The sequence below is a fragment of the Lepidochelys kempii genome, chromosome 22 (assembly GCF_965140265.1).
Source record: "Lepidochelys kempii isolate rLepKem1 chromosome 22, rLepKem1.hap2, whole genome shotgun sequence".
In the NCBI taxonomy this organism is placed as follows: Eukaryota; Metazoa; Chordata; order Testudines; family Cheloniidae; genus Lepidochelys; species Lepidochelys kempii.
Genome location: NC_133277.1, coordinates 12,302,951 through 12,325,103, shown reverse-complemented (window position 1 = coordinate 12,325,103; position 22,153 = coordinate 12,302,951). Strand labels below are relative to the sequence as shown.

The 22,153-nt window shown below is 46.5% G+C and overlaps 1 protein-coding gene across 5 annotated transcripts in view; it reads left to right on the top strand.

Moving 5' to 3' along the window:
• GRIK4 (glutamate ionotropic receptor kainate type subunit 4) overlaps positions 1-22,153 on the top strand; it is a 304,903-nt gene that overhangs the window by 212,804 nt on the left and 69,946 nt on the right. For all 5 annotated transcript variants that reach the window (XM_073321250.1, XM_073321251.1, XM_073321249.1 and 2 more), the window contains exon 7: positions 2,547-2,600. In XM_073321250.1, the coding sequence (XP_073177351.1) occupies positions 2,547-2,600 (54 nt within the window). The remainder of the gene's footprint in view (positions 1-2,546; positions 2,601-22,153) is intronic.

The window sequence follows — 22,153 nt, the reverse complement described above, 5'->3', positions numbered from 1 at the left end:
GAGTCAGAAGATGAGAGGCACTGTGGTCTGGTGGTGGTCAGAGCACGTTGCCGGAGGATCTAGTCTTCTCTCTGCTACTGACTTGCTGTGTGTTCTTGGGCAAGTTACGTTCTCACAGTCTCCCTTTCCCAACCTGTAAAAGACAGGGTGTCCTATTGATCTGTGTCACAGAGGTGTCTGTGCAGATTAGCTGCTTAGTGTCTGTAAAGCACTTCCTAGTTCTTGGGGCGGGATTTTTAAAGCACTCAACCTTGGCTGAATTCTGCTCCCACTGAAGTCAATGGTATGTCAGTGTCAGGGGAGCAGAGGTTGTCCAGAGTGTTTTGAGGCTCTTATCCTAACATATTGGGCATAAGTGCTAAGTGGTGTTGGTGTTAAAGTTCCTCTGATTTCCCCCCACCCCCGTCTTTCTGTCTTTCATTTTCCAGCTTTCAGCTTATCAGCAAAGGGTCCCAGCAAATAGCTACCAGGCCAGAAAATCTCCTTTTCATTTTCCCTGCAGAGGATGCATCATGCCAGCTGTTTGTGCATCGGTGGAGGCTGCAGATTTGTTATGTTCATCAAGATCAATAAAAGTGATAAGAGGGTTAGAAAACATGACCTGCGAGGAAAGGTTGAAAGAACTGGGCATGTTTCATTTAGAGAAGAGAAGGCTGAAGGGGGACATAATAATGGTCTTCAAATATGTGAAGGGCTGTTATAAAAGGGATGGTGATTAATTGTTCTCCAGGTCCACTGAGAGTGGGACCAGATGTAATCGGCGTGATCTGCAGCAAGGAAGATTTAGATTGGATAGTAGGAAAACTTTCTAATTCTAAGGGGACTTAAGCTCTGGAATAGGCTTCCCAGGGAGGTTGTGGAATCCCCGTCACTGGAGGTTTTTAAGTACACATGAAACAAACACATGTCAGGAATAGTGTAGGTATACTTAATCCTGCTTTAGCACAGCGGGGTACACTAGATGATCTCTTGAGGTCCCTTCCGGCCCTACATTGCTGTTTCTTTGATCACAGGCATCTGAGTGAGAAAGGGGAGTGGGAAAAGCAGTGAGGACTCCTCCATGGTGAAGGCAGGGAGCAGCATTGTCTGCCTTGCTTTGAATCTTTACCTACTGCTGGTTTCAGAGTAACAGCCGTGTTAGTCTGTATTCGCAAAAAGAAAAGGAGTACTTTGTGGCACCTTAGAGACTAACCAATTTATTTGAGCATGAGCTTTCGTGAGCATCCGATGAAGTGAGCTGTAGCTCACGAAAGCTCATGCTCAAATAAATTGGTTAGTCTCTAAGGTGCCACAAGTACTCCTTTTCTTTTTACCTACTGCTGGTTAATCAGGCCAGGAGCTCCACCTCGTTTGTATCTGTTTCATCCCCCCACTTCCTGACACCATCAGCCTCCTGCTGGGGGACAGATAAAAGAAGGGATGTGGAGGAGCTCCCAAAAAATCATTCGGGATGATCTGCACATTGCAAATCTGAGCATATTCAATGGTTGGATCATTACAGTGCAGAACAAACAATGGATTTAATTGAAACCTGAAGAGGAGTGAAACTAACAGGGGAGCCAAGCCACCTGATACGAGAGGATGAAAATTGCCACCAGAATTATTTTTCAGCAGAGTCTCTTTACTTTACCCAACAATACATTGCTGTCTATTCCTTCCCTTACAGATTGTCCATGCACACAAATTGTACTGCTTTAACTCTACTGATAGAGCTAACCTCATGCAATCCCACCTAGTATGGATACAGTAATGCCAGAATAAAGATTCTATTCCATATGGGAAGGGAAATATGATGTACTGGTACAAGACACTTTTTTATACTGGTATAACTGTTTCTACACTAGGGGTTGTACCAGTAGAAATATATTGATTTTTTTTAAAACTCACCTCCCTTGCCAATATAGTTACACCAGTACCAAATCTGTGTGTAGACCAGGCCTGACATTAGAATTGAATCTTGTAAAGACCACAATCTGGGATTGATCTTCAACACGTCATCTGGCAACCGGGGACTGTTAAAACCATTGTTACTAGTAATATATGCAAATGGTCCTGTTTCGATTGTTATGTCTTCCTTCCCGGTTCCCTTTGTCTTTATTCATCGGTGATGAATTGTCTAAATCCTGGGTTAGAGCTAGATGTAGGGAGGAATCCTCTGTCCTTCATTATGCATGAGGTTGAATTAGATGGTCAAAATGATCTGGGATTGAAAAAAATCAATGAATCTTTGGGTGGTTTGTTTGTACAATGGGGCCAGTTTGGGTCGATAGGCACTACTGAAATAGAACGAAGTAAAACTTCATAATAACCTGCAGCTTCCATTAACTTCAGCAGGAGCTGCAACTGCTTAGCACCTCTGAAAGAGCAGATCCCCGTCTTTACTTTAATAGGCCAAACTATGCTTCTGGGTGCTACCCTTTATGGCTTTTAAAAGGACATCAGAGTCCTTCGTGCAAAGTGAAAATCTGATACCGGCTCCCCCAGTACTGTTGCTGAGATGGAAGATTGTCACTCTCCAGCCTAATCTCCTTTCCTCTCCTTCACAGGCAGCTGAACTGGGAATGGCGTCCGCCTATTACACATATATCTTCACGAATCTGGTAAGACTGCTTCCTCAGCTCCTCTCCCCGGCATGTAGTGTCATGTTAATGGCAGCACCCCTGCTCCGTCTTGGTGGTGTTTGGTGGAACCACAAGCTCAGGGGGGTGGAAGAGGATTTATAAAGCTGGCGAGATCTAAACCAAGACCTTGCTCTGACATGTGTGCAGTGAAAAAGGCTTAATCCGCCAGTGGCACCGATTCTGTAGAACAGGAAACAGGCCCAGTCAGTCCATAGACACAAACACTAAGGGGGCTCTCATACTCCATACACTGAGACGTACGGTTCTTTAGAACCAGTAACAGAGACACCTGATTTCCTGATGGGGAAAGCTGGGCTCTAACCACAAGACCATCCCTCCTCCCCTGGATGAGCTGGGATAAAGAGGTGTTAGGGGTCGTTAAAAGCATCATTTACAGCTTAGGCCCTACTTGAAGGACCTGATCCAAAGCCTTAGAAGATAATGACAGGTTTCAGAGTAACAGCCGTGTTAGTCTGTATTCTCAAAAAGAAAAGGAGTACTTGTGGCACCTTAGAGACTAACCAATTTATTTGAGCATGAGCTTTCGTGAGCTACAGCTCACTTCATCAGATGCATCTGATTCATCTGATGAAGTGAGCTGTAGCTCACGAAAGCTCATGCTCAAATAAATTGGTTAGTCTCTAAGGTGCCACAAGTACTCCTTTTCTTTTTAGAAGATAATGGGAGTCTTTGCGCTGATTTCAATGGGCTTTGGATGAGACTCTAAGCAACTGATCCTGCAACACCTACTTAACCAGTTTCAGAGTAACAGCCGTGTTAGTCTGTATTCGCAAAAAGAAAAGGAGGACTTGTGGCACCTTAGAGACTAACCAATTTATTTGAGCATGAGCTTTCGTGAAAGCTCATGCTCAAATAAATTGGTTAGTCTCTAAGGTGCCACAAGTACTCCTTTTCTTTTTACTTAACCAGTGTGACTACTTGCGTGAACAAGGACTTCTTGTGTGAGTAAAGGCTGCAGGCTTTAAATGCAGTCACAGGCTTTGGTAGCGTAAACCCAGAGCTGAAAGTTAAACCATCCCTTAAAGAAACTTTCCATTGGCCCATCCGTGATTCTCAAGGATGGAAATTAAATTCTAAAAAAAAGATGGCGAATCTAAAAAAACCAAACCAAACCAACCGTGTTTTCCTGAGGCGGAAATACTCTGTAACAAATTTGGGTTGGATTCTTAACTGGCAGAAGTCAGCCCAGAGCCGTATCACCACCCCGGTTCACGCCATGTGAACATCTAGCTTGGGCGAAAGGGGAGCAGGCTGTTGCAGTAGCCAGAGAGAGGGCTGCACAGTTGCACACAGAGAGGGATATCAGACATATGTCTGTGTGTTACAGGGGGGAGTGACTGAGTGCATGTGTGAGACAAGGAGAAGGGGATTGTGTGAATGCAACAGGTGGAGAGGGTATATTTTGTAACGTGGCTGATTGGATTTAGCTTTACAGCTCCTGTTATCACTAATGGACATCATGTGGCTAGATTCCCATGCACTGTGCTAAACAAGAGGCGGTGGGTTTAAGTAAATGCAGGGGGTAAGCCAGGCTAAAATGCCCTACCCTCTAGCTGGTCTTGAAAACAAGCTGCCAAGCAACGTGGGGGATAGCTCAGATGAGCCCAGACACCTATCAAGTAGGGATGATTTAGGGATAATGAAATCTATCCTACCTTGATACAGGGGGATGGACCAGATGATTAACTGGAGGTGCCTTCCAGCCCATATGATTCTCTGATTCTATAATTTCTATGAATATTTATGCCTGGGTGCATGAGTGCCAGGAAAGTCGAGAGCTGAAGCGTGCTGTGTGTCTATGTATTTGGGTGGGAGACAGACGGAAACAGATGGAGCCAAGAGTGTAGGAAGGGTGATCCAAACGTAGGAGAGGGAGAATGAAACGGATGGGTGACAACACTGAGAACAAGGGGGGAGTGGTGTGAAGAGCTGGAGTGTGAAAGGAGGCGTCAGAAAGAGAAAAATTCCACACACAGTCTCCCTCCCTGCGCTAATATAATTCCAGTTCATTCTCAGAGTCCACTCCATTGTTCCTAACCTTAGTCAATACTGTTCCACGGTGGACTAGTCCATTTGGTCCTAGTCCTAATTAATCCAATATAAATGACTGGCAACTGGGTGAGTAGTAAAGAAGCCCTACTAGAGCTCAGCTGGTAACATAAATCTTGAGTGCAGAGCCCAAGCTGCTAGGATCCTCAAATGTCAGGTTACTTTATATTCAGGTGGTGGTGGTTCCATATTGTGATTTCTAGTCCAAGGGTTCCTCCTTCCAGTGAGCGTTCTTTTATGTACCATCACACCTAGATGACTCGAAGAAGATCAGAGCCATATTCTGCTAGGTGCTATACATACACGCAGTGAGAGGTAGTCCCGGCTCCTGACTGTTCCCCTTAGTTCCCAATCCAAACAAGCAGATGTAATTGTGTCCCCGTTCCAAGAATTACCATTCCTATTGGTCTCCAATCCCAACGATGGGTGTTTTAATTGTTTCTCAGACCCAACAACTATCAGTCCCCCAACCCCAGTTGGTTCTTAGGCCTGATGGGCACCAGGCTCAGTTAGTTCCCAGTGCTCTTGAGCATCAGTATGGCTGGCTCTTAATCCCAGTCAGTATCATTTGGTTCCTGGTCCCTACTGACAACCATTGTATTTTGCTTCTGATGCCAACTGGTATCAGCACATCTGATTCCCAAGATCTGGGATTATCACTTAGTGTGTTATCAGTACTGGGTGTAAAGTACCAGCTCTATAAGAGGGGGGCCCTCTGCTTCTCTTATAGCTCCATCTAATGGGTAAGGAGCAGGAGGTGTTGTGAGACAGTCATCAGTCTAGATATGATTGCCAGGCAGAGGAGGCCCTGTTGGGCTGCTGCTATATCAAGGCTGAGAGCTGCCTGAGCCTCAAGACCCCACCAAAAATGGGGTTGGATTGTGTGTGCAGGTATCATCCCTGTGTGGGCTGTCATTCCAAGTAACCTGTGTCCCAGGAAGCCAGGGGATGGCGAATGTGAAAAAGAATGACCCACTTGTGTTCCAATCACAGAACGGCCAAGAGGCTCATCCTGTTGCCACAAGTTGGCCTGGATGTTAAATCTAGTTGCACTGTGGGTTGTCTGTCAATCCTACAGACTGCCAGGATGGAGTAAATCAGCCCTACTGTGCCCTCACTGCAGGAGGGTAACAAGCTAATTAATTCTTAATCCCAGCAAATCCAGTTGGTTTCAGAGGACTGAGTTCCAGAGTTAGTTCTTGGTTGTAGAGAACCCAAGCCAGAATGAAGAGGACCAGGGAAACCCCCCACCTAGTTCAGCTGATTCCATGGATTCCCCATTCTCATGAGTTAACTCTTTAGGCCATTGTGAAATCTACTGAATTGTAGACTGTCTGGTTCCAAAAGCTAATACTGTTCCAATGCTGTACTGAGGGATTCAAATTTCCTAGTAGATCTAGTTCTCCCACAACTAGTATGCAACCCGATTAAACATAAACTCATCCTCACTATTTCTAACAGAGGCTGTGTTGCCAAATAGTTAGAGCACAAGCCTGGGTTTCTATTCCTAGCTCTTTCAGTGACTTTGTGTGTGATCTTGGGCACGTCTCTTCAACAGCTCTGTGCCTCAGTTTCTCCATCTGTAAATGGGGAGAATAATTCCTGCCTCACAGGGTGTGTTGTGAGGCTTAATTTATGAGTGTTCTTAAAGCACCCTGAGGTTCCCTGAGAGAAAGTGCAATATATTATTACCAGAGCTATTGTTATGGAAGTCTACACCCCAAAATTGTGTGTGTTAAGCAGTTCTTGATGAGAGCCCTGCTGTGTGCAATGGGCCATGGAAACATTCAGTAGAGATGGGCCTAAATCAAACCCCGCATATCATCCCCACCCAGTGTATCTGTCTCATTCACCTATCACATCCTGTGACCTAGAATCATAGAATATCAGGGTTGGAAGGGACCTCAGGAGGTCATGTAGGCCAACCCTCTGCTCAAAGCAGGACCAACCCCAACTAAATCATGTAGCTCTCTCGGGATGAGATTGTTGACTTTGTTAATTGTCTGCTAGCACAATTGGGACCTGATGCTTGATTGGGGCTTGTAGATGTTACCATGATACAAATAATAAATGATCTGTGTCCGTACAGTGCCTAGCACAATGGTGTCCTGGTCTGTGACTGGAACTCCTGTGGGCTACCACAATACAAAAAATGAAGAACACCTCTGAATTTGCATGAGGGGCAGTTCAGGTTTTGACTCTTGATCTGGATCTGAAGTTTGCACTGAAGCCAGTTTCTCTAACCCAGTTTAGAGCGATAGGTTAGAAAGAAGAGAATCCTAGAGCCATGCTTGAGATCAATGAAGAAGAGTATCTGTTTACTCCAGTTTATTTTTCCACTTTGTTAAAAAGACCAGCTCTCCATAGAGTTGACTGGATTTTTGACAGGGATCATTAAGAAGAAGGGTGATGCTGGGCGAAACCTGGGCAGATGGAAGCAATATTTAAGGAAATCAGTAATATTTAAATGGGAATGAGAGATGGAAGCGAGCAATTTAAACTAATAAATCTGGAGGGATTATCAAGCCGCTAATGAACCCACTGAGGTTTTGCAATCACTGCCTAATAGAAAAGATAAAATCACTGTGAACTGCTCTCTGGGAGAGAAGGCGGAAAGACGGTTTAAATGAAGGAAGAACCTGCCAAACGAGGGACTGACAGTACATGTAGTTAAAGGCATGGATATGAAACTAATGGGAACTGGAGAAAATAGTTGGACGTAAGAGAAAGGATGGGGGGGTTGGAGTCTGAGTTAAACACAGGTAGGAGGAACTGGAGGGTGTATCTCCAGGCATTAAGCTCATTGCAACCATTACAACAAGAGCTTCCTGAACAATGGGCAGTTACGCACCTCTATATTATTTCTTTTCTCCTCTGGGGCACTGGATGGAGGCAGGTTGCTGGGACTTGACGGCTTTTACACAGAGCGGCTCGAGTGGGGAGGTTGGCTGCTACATATAATGATCAGTGATTCACAGAGCTTAAACTCTACTAATTAGTCAATTCAGCAGGGAGGAAGCTTGGTATGTGAAAGCAGATGCCAACCTCCGGCAGAGGGATCTCCCAGCCCTTTGTGCATTTACATATAGGCTGAGGGCTGGATGCAAGGGCTCTGAAGTGAATACCTATAGAATAACTTATGGGTAGCTGTGAATTCATTATTGGCTTTCTCTAGTGAACCACAGGGCAAACATCTTCTTTGTCATCGTGAGGAGTTTGGCCGCATTTTCCCCACGCTCGGCCAGGAATCAGAATAAATCTAATGAAAGAGAGTTTATGTGTAGCACTTTTCATCCATAGATCTCCAAGGAGGGTATTGTCATCCCTGCTTTCCAGATGGGGAAACTGAGGCACAGTGAGGGGAAATGAGTTACCCAAGGCCCTACAGCAGCTCAGTGATAGTGCCAGGAATGGAACCTAGGTCTCTATTGATTCCTGTTCCCATTCCTGTCTTTTTGAACCACACTCTGTCCCCCACCCCAGCCGGGGGGGAAATTTTAAATTGTCCGTAGCTATCTTGTCAAGGGGGAGGAGGGCGGCCTTAAAAATACTCATCTGGGCTGGTCCATGAACATTAAGGCTCTCAGGAAGCACTCTTTTTTGTAAGTAGAAGTCCTCTCCAGTAGCCTTGTCCAGATTGTCCCCTCTCCTCACTAGCTCATGAGATGCTCTACACTGCTGGGTTTTTCACCATCCACCCAGAGGTGGCTGCATTTCAGTGGTGCTCTGTGCGTATGTACAAATTTGCCAAGCACTTTGATTTCTTCCGGGATGAAAAGTGACTGTGTAAATGTAAAAAAGAGAAAAAACAGGGAGTAGAGCCAAAGCCCGGTGCTGGAGCCTATGGCAGCTTCACATACTTACAAACAACACCCACATCCACACACACTCCCACGCTTCTGAAAGATACAGGGCTAGCCTGTGCATTTAGGCGCATCTCTAAGAGGGTGTGTAATCTACATTGTCCTGGGAGAAAGAACAGGAGGACTTGTGGCCCCTTAGAGACGAACCAATTTATTTGAGCATGAGCTTTCGTGAGCTTCATCCGATGAAGTGAGCTGTAGCTCACGAAAGCTCATGCTCAAATAAACTGGTTCGTCTCTAAGGGGCCACAAGTCCTCCTGTTCTTTTTGCGGAGACAGACTAACACGGCTGCTGCTCTGAAATTGTCCTGGGAGTGGTCCCAACAGCATCTCAGACACACAAACACACACGCCCCCTTTGTCTTCCCTCTTGTAGCTAGCGGTGCCGACGCCAGTCTCTTACCTGGTTGCGCTGGCGGGCTGGGGATAAAATTCCACTCCTTCCCCCCCATCACTCCCCACCCACGTGTTCCAGGAGCAGAAAGTAAGCAGGCACGTAGCACCTATTTATCTGTGTGCATCCAGACCCACGTAGCTCTTGCAGGGGCAAATAGGGGAGGGAGGCCTTACTCCTTCCTGAGCGCTTATGTGGACGTGCTGGCCAAGTCCCAGTCTAGTCCATAGCGACTAAAACTCCTAATTGAAAAAATTTCTCTGGCAGAGAAACTTGACTTGATAACCATTTGGGGGGGAGGAAATGTAGATATGGTGGCATTTGATTTATAATAATAATAAGGACGATGCATAGCATTGCAGATAAGCTACCATGAATTGCAAGGAAATAATTGCATGTCCTAGCCCTAGAAATATTTGAAACCACCAGAGCAGATCACGAGAGGCTTTGGATGTCTCCAAAACCCTGTGGTGGAATTAATTCTTTGTAGCTCATTCCATGTAGCTTGTTGTTGTTGTTTTGCCCTTTATATATATATATGGACCCGAGGCTGGATTTAAATTTCAAAACATTTATCAGGGAGATTAGATGGAAATAATTGAAACTATTAAAATTACTAGTACAAGAGGGAAGGTATGAAGAAATTTTAGCAGTCCCTAGAGTCAGACAGTATATTCTTTGTATGTTGTTTTGTTCTCTGACAGTATTGTGTCCTGTTGCTGTGCCCTGATAACTGCTGCTTTGTTCCATTGTCAGAGCTGGCATAAATCTGTGGGGTTTTTTCAGTGAAGGGAAAAGATTCTTCTATATAAAGGGTGAGATTGTCAAAGCTGCCTAATTGGCTTGGATGCCCAGTTAGAAACGAATGGGCATCTAGTGTCTAAATCCCGTAGACAACTTCAAAAAATTTCAGCTTTAGTTTGTAAATCACTTTACCTCCACTTACGTTTATCTCATGCCTGCCCCCTGAAGGCTCATAAAGTGGTATGGTGAATTAGGGTACTGGACTGGGAGTGAAGAGACTAGATTTTTATTCCTGGATCTGCCACTGACCTGCTATCTGACTTTGGGCAAGTTATTTCACATCTCACTGCCTCTGTTTCCCCTCCCGTTCTTTGTCTGTCATGTCTATTTAGGCTGTTAACTCCTTGGGGTGAGGACTGAATCTTACTATGCATTTGTCCGGTGCCTTGCATGACGGGGCCCTGATCTTGGTTGGGGCAACTTAGCTCTGTTGTGATACAAATAATAAAAAAGATGATGGGCCTGAACCAAATTGATATAAACATCCTTCCAAATTTGAATTTTGCAGAGGCAATCTCTAATTCGTGTATTTGGGTGGAGTTCATTCCGGTGCCAAGGGTCCAGACAAGGCCCTTTATACCATTTAAACTTTTCCCTTTGTTAGGGTCTTGGGTCGGCACTCTGCCCTGGGGTGAATTTCACCCATTGGGATTAAGAATGACAACTCAGTTAAAATGCAAGTGGCCCAAAGCATCATTTAGGATGCAGAGGAACTTGAGGCTTATCCAATCACATCATTGGTGCCTCCAATCCAGTCTCCAAGGAGAGTGTAAGAAAGCTTCTTGTGGACAATTATAGAAGAGTCAGCCCATGGAGGAAGCTCTCTGTACCCCTTACTGGTACAATAAATCTGATCTTAACTTTGTGGAGGTTTGAAAAGTTTTTAACTTGTTTTCCCAAATTTGTTTAATTTTGGCAGTGGCCTCACAACACCCCATTCCGAGTCCAAAGAAGAAATGTCGGGGTGCCATCAGAGTGAGACACTTCTCTCCAGACTTGGGGTCTGATGGAAAGATCCTGGTTGGGAATTTCCAGGCTGACTCAGAGATTTAGACACAACTCCCATTCATTTTAATGGGGAGGGTGTCTAAATCCCTTAATGACTTTGAAAAACCTCAGTCCCCCTTCTCCTATTTCAAGTCCCAGTTCTACAGACACAAAAGGACCTAATTAATCTGAGTGCGACTCCATTAAATTCAGTGGAGTTGCACCAGGGACTTGCTTTTGGTCTCAAGGGGTCTGGAGTGTTTGAATGAACTTGGGAGAAGGATTGGAAGTTTTGGATGCTGTTTTGCTTAGAAATTCTGGAACTTTTGAGATCCACCTGTCAATAAAGGTGATGACCCCAAGAAACCCTACTTTTGAAGGTCATTAAGACTACAACTCTCAGAATGCTCAGTTGACCCAATATGTTTGAATGAACCCACAGGGGAAAAAGCGAAAATTCATCATTCAAATGACTTTCTTCTGCCGGTGAAATTGATTTTTTACTTGTGGTTTATTGTACCATTATTGTCTTGGTCAATATATTGTAAGCGAACTGAGCCATTCAAAAAAGTCATAACGCATTTAGCATAATCCTGTACACTTTAGTGACCATATGTTTTTAAATATGTTTTTAGAGCAACTTAGAAATGATTAACAGGCTCAGCAGTTCAGCATTTATGGACCCTGAAGGCAACAAAATCCACAGAGGGGAGAGCATCAAATTCCAAAGGCAGGTCTTCTCCTGGTGTTATACCTAACAGAGGAGAGGACTAACTTGCTTTCATTGGAAAGGGTGCACCAGGTTTAGGAGGGACTGACTATCTTAAGGGACAAAGCTGTGCAATATTCAAGTGTCCCATTCAGAAAATCAACCCGTAGCCACACACAAAAGGCTGGTGTAATTACATTGGTGTCTGGTGTGTCCATTTGTTCATTTTCATAGATTGTGGAGTGAGGGTGTAGTGGGGCATCTGCCCCACTCCATGAGAAAAAGGGCTGGAACAGGCTAGAGAGGCTGCGCAGATCGGCAACCAATCAGCAAGGGCCTGTGGGGAGCCAATCAGGGCCAGGCTGAGCCCTATATAAAGGCTGCAGCAGAGAGCAGTCTCTCCCTGACTAGTAAGGAAGGAGGACTGGCTCCTGAGCTAAGGAGGTAGCACCTTGGACAGAGCAGTGCTGGGCAGGCTCAGGAGAGCAGAGGAGAGCTTTGGCCCATTATCTGCCAAGCCGCAGCCCCTGCTAAAAATGGTCAAGAAGGTACAAGGGCCAAGGGGAAAGTGGCCCAGGGAAGATAGGCAGACAAGGGGAGAGAAGGAGGGCAGAGAGAGGCTGCCGCAAGAGGGTCTCTGGGTCAGAACCCAGAGTAACGAGCAGGCCTGGGTTCTCTCCCCCTCGCCCTTACACTGCACCTGGCTGCGGAGGAGTGTGGCCGATACAGACTGCAACTTGCCCCTGAGGTGAGGGGCTAGACTTTGGGTTGTGGTTGGCCGCTGAGCCAGGGACAAGCCGAAGGATTGCTTTTACCCCCTGCCCCCGCCCCCAGAAGGGGGTGAGAATGGAGTAGCGGGTACTGCTGGAGGGCAGTGTCCTGAAGAGGACACTGTGGTCCAGAGAGCGACACGTGTCATAGATTCATAGATATTTAGGTCAGAAGGGACCATTATGATAATCTAGTCTGACCTCCTGCACAACGCAGGCTGCAGAATTTCACCCACCACTCCTGCAAAAAACCTCACACCTATATCTGTGCTATTGAAGTCCTCAAATTGTAGTTTAAAGACTTCAAGGAGCAGAGAATCCCCCAGCAAGTGACCCGTGCCCCATGCTACAGAGGAAGGCGAAAAACCTCCAGGGCCTCTTCCAATCTGCCCTGGAGGGAAATTCCTTCCCGACTCCAAATATGGCGATCAGCTAAACCCTGAGCATATGGGCAAGATTCATCAGCCAGATACTACAGAAAATTCTTTCCTGGGTAACTCAGATCCCACCCCATCTAACATCCCATCACAGGCCATTGGGTGTCCCGGTGGTCAAGACAAACAGCAGAGCAGACAACGGGTGAGACACCACCCGCAGAGGACGCTCCAGAGCTGGACAGAGCTAATTCCTGGAGCAACCAGCAGGAGGCACCGCGGTGGTGAGCACACCCTGCTACAGAGGGGCATAGAATCACAGAAACATAGGACTGGAAGGGACCTCAAGAAGTAATCAAGTCCATCCGCTTGCACTAAAATGGGAATACTAATAATGGAAATTTCCCCACTTCATTAACTTCAGCTGGTGTAAATCATCACTGAAGTCAATAAAGGTATTCCAGTTTACACTAGCTGAGGATCTGGCCCTATGTTGGTAAAGTACCTTCAGATCCTTGCATAAAAACTGCTATGTAACTTCAAAGTGTAAATTGTTAGACCAAATCCCGAGGTCCTTACTTGGCTTTTACTTGGGCAAAACTGCTATTGAGATCAATGGGAGTTTTGCCTCAATGAAGATGGAGTAAGGAATTCAGGATCTGAGCCATTATTAAATACCCTTCCAGCCCCCACTCCTTCCCCCACATACACAAACAGAAAGACAAAAAGAAAGAGGTGAGTATGTTCTGGCCCCACAGGGCAGATCCCCAGCTGGAGGAAATCAGCCTAGCTCCACTGAAGTCAATGAGACAGATCCCCAGCTGGGGTAGATCAGAGTGATTCCACTGAAGGCACTGGAATTTGGCTAATTTATGCCTTCTGGGGATCTGTCCCATAATTAGGGCCCTATGAAATTCATGGTCCATTTTGGTCAATTTCACAGTCATAGGATTTTAAAAACAGTAAATTTCATGATTTCAGCTATTTAAATCTGAAATGTCACGGTGTTATAATTGTAGGGCTCTGACCCAAAAAGGAGTGTGGGGGGGGGTCACAAGGTTATTGTAGGGGGGGGTTGCGGGACTGCTACCCTTACTTCTGCGCTGCTGCTGGTGGCGGCTCTGCCTTCAGAGCTGGGGAGCGGCGACTGCTGGCTGAGAGCCCAGCGCTGAAGGCAGAGCCGCTGCCATCAGCAGCGCAGAAGTCAGGATGGCCTGGGCTGGTGCTGCCACCCTCACCTCTGCGCTGCTGCCTGCAGAGCTGGGCCCGCAGTCAGCAGCCGCCGCTCTCCACGCGCCCAGCTCCGAAGGCAGCAGCGCAGAAGCAAGGGTGGCAACACCATGATCCCCCTAAAATAACCTTGTGACCTCCCCTGCAACTCCCTTTTGGGTCAGGACCCCCAGTTTGAGAAACGCTGGTCTCCCCCTTGAAATCTGTATAGTGTAGGGTAAAAGCACACAAAAGAGCAGATTTCACCGGTGGGCGGGGGTGGAGGGGGAGACCAGATTTCACGGTCTGTAACACGGTTTTTCATGGCTGTGAACTTGGTAAGGCTCTACCCATAATCTAATCTTAGACCCTGGCAGCAGCAGCAGCATTTGAGGACCATTTGGAGGCTACCAATCCAATGAAGCCCTTGCAGTAATCAGTAGGGGAAGACACACGCGTGTGTCAAGGTCTCCGTGTCACTGCAATCCAAAAGAGCAAACCCTGGCAATTCTTCCCAGGGTGAGAGGCGACCCTGTTACTTTGCTTCCCCGGGTGACCTGGTTTGTTAAAAACATGGTAAGAATTTCGTAAAGGAGCGAGATTCTGTGCGCGCAAAGGGGACGCAGAACAATATTGCCAGCCAGATTGATAGAAGTGGAAGGCACTCAATAGCTGACACACAGAAACTAACAATAGCAAACTGTCCTTCTCAGCGTTAAGAGATAAGCAATTACCAGAAGCCAATCACTGATGTGAGATCAACAGAGTGACAGTGCAGATAAATCCCAAGGCTTCTGAGCCTTGAGTTTAAAATACGTGTACCTATCGTCGGGTTATTATAATACCAATAATACTCTTGCCTAATGCCTTTCAACCGAGACTCTTGAACCTCTTTGTAAATATTAATTAAGTCTCTCAACTCACCTGTGAGCTAGGTGAGTATTGGGCAAATTGGGCAACAGAGAGAGTAGAGGTGATTTGATCAAAGTCGCACAGCCCAGGCTGGGAACAGAATCCAGGTGTCCTGACTCTTGGTCCAACCACCTAAGCACTGCTCACTGCTCCCTCTCACTGTTCGTGATAACCCATTGCACATGGAACTTGTGGTAAGGAGGGGATGCATAACTTAGATAGGAATTGGTCAAAGAAAAATCCCAAGACCGTAATCAATCTTGATCAGTGGTACACTGAGGCAGTGTGTGTAGTGGCTAGAGAAGACCTGAAATTGACTTTCTTGCTCCATCCTTGGCTCTGCCATTGGGAACATGCACAAGTCATTTAGGGCCAGAACCCCAAAGATAGTTAGGCTCCTACCTTCCGTTGATTTCTAAGGAAGGTAGGAGCCTAAATTCCTTTGAGTCTCTGGATGTTAGGCTCCAATTCAGTAAAGCATTTACCCACGTGTTTAAGTCTCATTGGTGATTTAACAGACCCATTTCCAATCATGTTTGGGGTGAAGCAAAGATTTGCCTCGCTCCTAACCTTTTTTGTTTAGTCTTCACTGTGATGCTAAAGGAAGAGCCCTCCATGGTTCTTTAAACGGCATCTTTCTATGCTTTCGCACTGTCTAGTTCTTTAATCTCTCTAAACTGCATGCGAATAGCAAGGTGATTGAAGTATTGATCCAGGAACTGCTCTACACCCATGGCTGTGCCTTGTGGCACACTCTGAAACAGCACTACAAGATCTCACAAACCGCTTTGCTATGGCAGCTCGTAACTTTGGCCTTACCATCAGCTGAACAGAAATTGAGGCTCTGTATCACCCAGTTCCTCAGCAACTTTACGAAGATCCAGCAATACCCTCAGAAGGTACCGTGTTCAAAGCCGCCAAACCGCTCACTTACCTCGGCAGCATGTTAAAGAATGAAGCGACAAACAGTCACGAAGTGGATGTGTGAATTCAGAAAGCCAGCACCGCACATGATCTGGAAGCAACACGGACAAAAATTCAAGTGTACAATCTACAGACAAAAATCCAAGTGTATAATGCTGTTGTCCTCACAACATTGCTCTCCGGGTGTGAAAGATGGACCATTTATCAATGGCACGTTAAAGAGCTTGACAGTTTCCATTAGAGACGCCTATGACAACTGCTGGGTATCAAATGGAAGGACCGGGTGTCCAACGTAGAAGTCTTAGCAAAAGCTGGTTCGGTTGGAATGGCAGCTCAGTTGATTTGTGTCCAACAGAGAGGGACGGGTAATGTCATTCATATGCCTGAGACTCATCTAGAAAAACAAATTCTGTATTCAAAATTAAGCTCTGGCAACTGTAAGCATGGAGGGCAGATGGAACCTTTCAGAGATGCTCAGAAACAAAATCTGCGCAAGAAAAATATTTCTAAGTCAACCTTTGAGTCTGATCATATTGCATGGCACCATGCCATAAGGGTAGGTGTCCATGACTTTAAGAACCCGTTGGGCAGCTGGCAGCAGAGCGCCACGCATAGAAACAAAGTGCAGTTCACTTAAATCAAGCAGGGAAATGGCTCTATGGTCAGCGCAGTAAATATTGTTCTTCCCAAATTGCTCTCTGGAGCCATGTGAAGACCCATTAGTACAAGCTGTGATTGTCAATGGGGTCCTTGGAATTGGAGTGACTAGTGTTATGAATTGAGCCTCATTGGTTTCAATGGGATTTAAGTATTTGTTTGTGTGGTCTACTGGTAAGTGTGTGTTAGAGTTCCCCCTCTTTGCCGTGCCGCAGAGGATAGGGATTGTTACGCTGCCCAGCTATAGAGCCAGGCTCTTTAGCTTTTGCTTTTAGCTCTGAGGGCCCCCAGTGCAAGCCCTGGCCATCACACTTAAAGCTAAGTCCCTGCTTTAAGAGCATTGCTGAACAGCAATGGATTATGGTCTTAGGCCATATTCCTGCCTCCACTGACTTCAACGGGAGTTTTTCCATTATTTCAATTGAAGCGGGATTGGCTCTTTAGCAACTCTGTGCCTCGATTTCCTCATCTGTAAAGCGGTCATTATTCCACCGCCACCTGGTCGGGGTGAATGCGGAACTTAGTGAATTAACAAAGTGCTTTGAGAGAGACTGCTGAAAGAGACAATGTGAGGGCAGTACATTTCTGCTATTTTATTATAGAAAGAGAATGGACAGACCGAGCAAGTTGGGAGCAGAGTTTTAAATAAGGCTTCAATCCAAGTAGTGCAGCGGCCATGTCCCCAGCATGGGCTGAAAGCAGTGAGGATTGTGGGTGCTTAGCCCCAGTTCAGATCAGGCCCTTAATCACTGTGTGCGAGTCAGGGACTTGTGTGGAGCAAGATGCTGAAACCTGGGGATGGGTTTATCTTCCCACCGACTGGAGAATGTGTTCCGTAAATCTCAAGCTCATAATTCACAGCCACCAAGTTCAAGCTCCCCACGCTGAGATTGTGACTTACAGTGGCTGGCTGTGCTGTTTTTATTAGGCAGCTTCTCCGGATGAGCTAAAGGGTTAGGTTTGAGAATGCAGGCCAAGCACTGCATGAAGAACAGAAACCCAGGCATGACTTGAGTGCTGTCTCCTGTAATAATTCCTGCAGTGCTGTCTCCCAGTGCTGTCTCCCTTTCTATTCCATTAGTGAATGGGTGCCTAGCGCTTTGAAAACAGAGTGTGCCATATAATTGCTAAGTGTCATTGTTTAACTGTACACGTTTTGTGGGTGAAGCCATGGACTGGAAATCAGGAGACCCGAGTTCTCGTCCCTGACTTGGCTACAGATGCACCGAGCAATTCACTCGTAAGGCCTCAATTTTCAGAAGGTTCCATCCATTTTGGGTGCCCAACTTCAGACATTCCAGGCCTGATTTTCTGACCTCCAACACCCTTCCCTCTTTCCCAGTCCCATGAAGCGAGCGGCCATTGTGGGTGCTCAACACCTTTGAAAATCTAACCCAAGGAGCCTTGAATCGAGTGCCTAAAAAAAGAGTGGACACTTGACATTTTTGGCCTTGGCGTCTCCGTGCATCAGTTTCCCTCCGAGTAAGATAAGGATAACACCAATACTTAGCCACATCCCAGGGTTGCTTTTGAGGCTCAGTGCAAGAGAGATAGTGTAGCTCTTTGAGATCTTGCAAAGGAAGGTACGATGGAAATGCAAAGTACAGATTTTTTTAAAAAAATTTATTTTATTACTGGGAGAAACCTATCTGTGAAAGGTATCTTGTTTATGTCCTGGTCAGTGTGGGTGCATGAGTAACTTGCATGAGTGTATTTACCTGCCTGTCATTTTGCACCTGCTTGTGGGTTCATCTGGTAGCCAGATGATGAAAAGCATCTCTTGTATGAGTGCACGTGATTATGAAAGCCTTGGTGTGTGAGTTCTTGTCCCGAGAGAGGTATGGGGAGTACAGAGTTTGCTGTGAAGGACAAATGACCTGTCTCTGGCCACGGTGATCAATCAATGAGAGGCAGCGCAGAAAAGGAGGCTGAGAAGGCTGGAATGGCAGGCTTCAGGGCTTGGAGTAGCCCACTAAATAGAATTTACTGACAGGTACGAATTTGTCTCTCAGCACTCCTTGCTCTTGGGAGCTATTACATGACATGCAGTCTTCCAACCTGCAAAAGCACAGGCCCTCAGCGCAGACAGGAGAGAACAAAGGCACCAGTGACTAAAAGAGAGGAGGAAAGGGAAGGCAGGGTGTGGCAGCAAACCAGTAACATCCTGTGTGCACCTCAATGATCCTTCCGATTCGCTGCTAAGAAGCAGAGTAGTGCTGGGAGTGAATTGCATCCTCCCCCTGCCCCGGAAAGTGGCTAGCCCATAGCTGCATCCTACGGAGAGGTGGGTTCCAGGTGCAAATTTCTGTTCCAAACTTTCCATGCAGGTTTGGAGTTCTGATCCCGGGCATTGGTTGGGCCTACTCAAAATATAGAACATGATGTATGACGATAGCATAGTATGTAACCTCATATTATACTGACACCGATATGTTAGCCCTGGCCTTCAGATGGTTCAGCAGCGGTCGAGCGGGGATTGGGAAGTCCAAAGAGAGGATGGATGGTCCAGCAGTTAGGGTGCTAGGCTGGGACCTGCAAGACCCAGCTTCAGTTCTGTGCTCTGCCACAAACTTCTTGGGTGGCTGTGGGCAAGTCACTTTGCCTCTCAGTGCCTCAGTTTCCCATATGTGCAGCGAGGATAACAGCATGGCCCTACCTCCCAGGCATTTTGTGAGGATAAATGCAGTAAAGTTTCTGAGGTGCTCAGATATTATTGTAATAGGAGCCATATAAGCACCATAGATAAGACAAGTAGTTGAGGTGATATTAGGGTTAGCTAACCCTGACCTAACTTTGACATTTTCTGTAGTGTAGATGCCTTCTGTAGCATTATCACCTTTTACCTCTATGTAGCAAGTTGAGGTAGATCTTAAGGGTTGTTGGTGGATGTGGGTTCAAATCCTGGCTCTTCTCCAGACTCCCTACCCGACCATTGGCAAACCATGTAAGCACTCAGTTCTCCACTTCTAAAATGGGGATAATAATTCCCTACCTCTCGTTAGGCTAAATCCAGTCAGGCACCTGAGGTGCTGTGGTGAACGGGGCCATATAAGAACCTAGCCAGCAGCGTCTCTAAGAGCAGCCTCCCCCGTACTCCCATTTGCCTTGCACCGGCGCGCCGAATGCAACAGCGCTGAACCGCTCCAGACGCAGCTAGTCATTGAAAATCCACACCTTCCCTTTGGCTGGCGGTAGCTCGAGTGGAGCTGAACGATGGGTCTTCAAGCTCTGGAAATCAGCTGGGCAGCACAGGCCTTGAATTGCAAATGAGCTTTTGTTTGGAAAACGTGGCTCTGAAAATGTCAAGCGGCGTCAGTGACCATGTAAGAAAAAAATAACTAAGGGACGGAGGCTGAACGGGCGGCTTCTAAATCAGTCAGGCGCTGTCACCTCTGTGCCCTCCACTGCTCCTCTGGCCTCGCCAAATCCCTTTTATCCCATTCCAAATGAAGCATCTCCTCCAGGGACTGTTTAATCCACATCTCATTCTACAGTCACCTCTCGGTTCATTTACGTGTTTGTGACCTGGGTGCACAGAATTTCCATGAGAACAGCTGCAGAAAAACCTTTCCGAGAGGTGGCTGGGGTTGGAGGTGGGGCCAGGGGGATGCAGGGTGGCTGGGCTGGCATCTGCATTGGTTTTATGTACAGGCCATTTGGTGCCCAGATACCACGGTGATGGGTGCCTTCTGAATGTGATGGATAAATAGAGACCTTTTTTTTTTTTTTTTTTTTTTAACAGCTGGGGGTTAGCCTAGAAAAAGAGAGAGAGAGCCATGTAGTGAAAAGTGTCAATGTAATTTGAGCTGGAAAAGTCTTTTGTTAACATTAATTGGAGCGAATTTGTGTCTCTGTTTTGTCAGCAGGCGCCTACGGGCTAGTCAGCAAAGGAGGCCGTGGGGCCTAGTGGATAGAGCACTGACTTGATGTTCAGGGGATCTGGCTTCAATTCTCTGCCACTGGCCTGCTGGGTGACCTTGGACAAGTCACGTCACCTTTGTGTACCTCAGTTTCCCTGTCTGTAAAAGGGGGGATAATGATGCTGACTTCCTTTACAGAGTGGCTTGGGATCTACAGATGAAAAGTGCTAGATAAAAGCTGGCTATTAGTATTACTAGGGGACCAATTCTGCAAGGTGCTGAACACCCTCAAATCAACGTTGCAACGGCCAGTTTTGTTTTTTTTTAAATCTGCTGATTTTTGGACCCTTCCGTTTTTTGTAGGTCCATCCTAAGACATCTTAAAGGAGCTGATTTTCATGAGCCCTGAGCACCTGTAGCTCCCATTGGCTTCAGCTGGAGATCTGCCGGTGCTGGGAACACGTGCCTCAGTTTCCCCACCAACACAACAAAGCCAGCAAGCACTAAGGGCACCTCTCAGGATTGGGTCCATTGTGCCCCAAACATTTTGCCGTCCTGCCCATGGCTCCAGCTGTGGAGAGGGTGTTGTTTTCTGAGGGGGTTGGCATGCTGCTGGCTATACCATCTGCATACGGAATCTCCTCAGGCCCTGACTCTCATTAGCCATCTGCCCTTGTTCTGCAGGTTGACAGAGGTGCAGTGAGTAAATGGATAACCTGTCAGGGAGGCAGGATGGTAATATCAGTCAAATGCATCAATAGTTCACAGGCAATTTCATGTTACCTAACGTTCATGCATTTGAGTCCAAAAGACACTGAATCTTGTATTAACTCTCATCCTCCTAGGAGTTCACCGTGCCGGAGGAGCCTTGTAATTCTACCTCTTTGACGCAGTGACATACCTTTCCCATGTGCGCACGCGCACAAAGGGCAAGACTGGCTGAAAATTCCTATTCCACAAAGCAAGAGGGAATTTGTATTAGTGATGGGAGGGAAAGGGTATCTGGCAGCTTCCAAACCTGTAACCACTGCCTTCTAGCTACCTTTTAGCAATTAGCAAAAAGAAAGAAAGAAAGAAGGCACCAGTATTTCCCAAGGAGAACTAAGAACTCCCCCACATTTTTCTGGCACCACTGGTTCCCATGTGGGTATCAATGGAATAAAGCTTTACTGCTTTGCCTTTATTGTTTTGTGTTGTTAGTATAGCTGGAGCACCTAAGTGCCCCAGTCATGGACCAGGACCCCATTGTGCTAGGTGCTGTACAAACACAGAGCAAAAAGATGTTCCCTGCCCCTAAAGAGCTGACAATCTAAGTAAAAAAGTTCTCTAGTAACTTCCGTCTGAGGATCCCAGTGGGCTTTCATCAATAAAGCGTCACAAGTTCTGTGAGGTGGTATTTTCCCCTTTTACAGATGGGGAAACTGAGGCACAGAGAGAGGTAAAGTGTATTGACTAAGGTCATCCAGCAAGTCAGTAGCAGAGCTAGGAATACACCAGAAGCTTTTTGACTCCCAGTCTCTGGCTCTAATTGCAAGATCACCTGCCATACTCCCATCTTACCCTCTGCCCAGTATCACAAGGGCCAAGGGCCTTGGGTCTCACCCTCCTGCCCAACCAATTCCCGTGAGCTTCAAGAAGTAGGGCTTTGAGCAAATTCCCTCTGACTGGCAGGTGGAGACAATCCAGGCTGGCCCTGTGCAGTGGGACTGGTTTTATGTTTAAATGAAAGTCCCATTTGTAACATTGGGCAAACGCCCTGAAATTGCCTATCTGGAAAGTGGCAGCAATGGTCCATGGGGGTCAACTCAGCAGTATCTGCACCCTGGGCCAGAGCCCAGTTAATGGTTATTGCAGAGGCTAGAAACGGGAGGTAATGAAATAGCATGAGATCCTATCTAGACAAGGGCCACCATGGTCTGCCACCCCAGAAGGGCTGGAAATCCTCCCTCAGTTTGGATGGACAACTGTATACCTTGCACTGTACCTGGCTGGAGCTCTC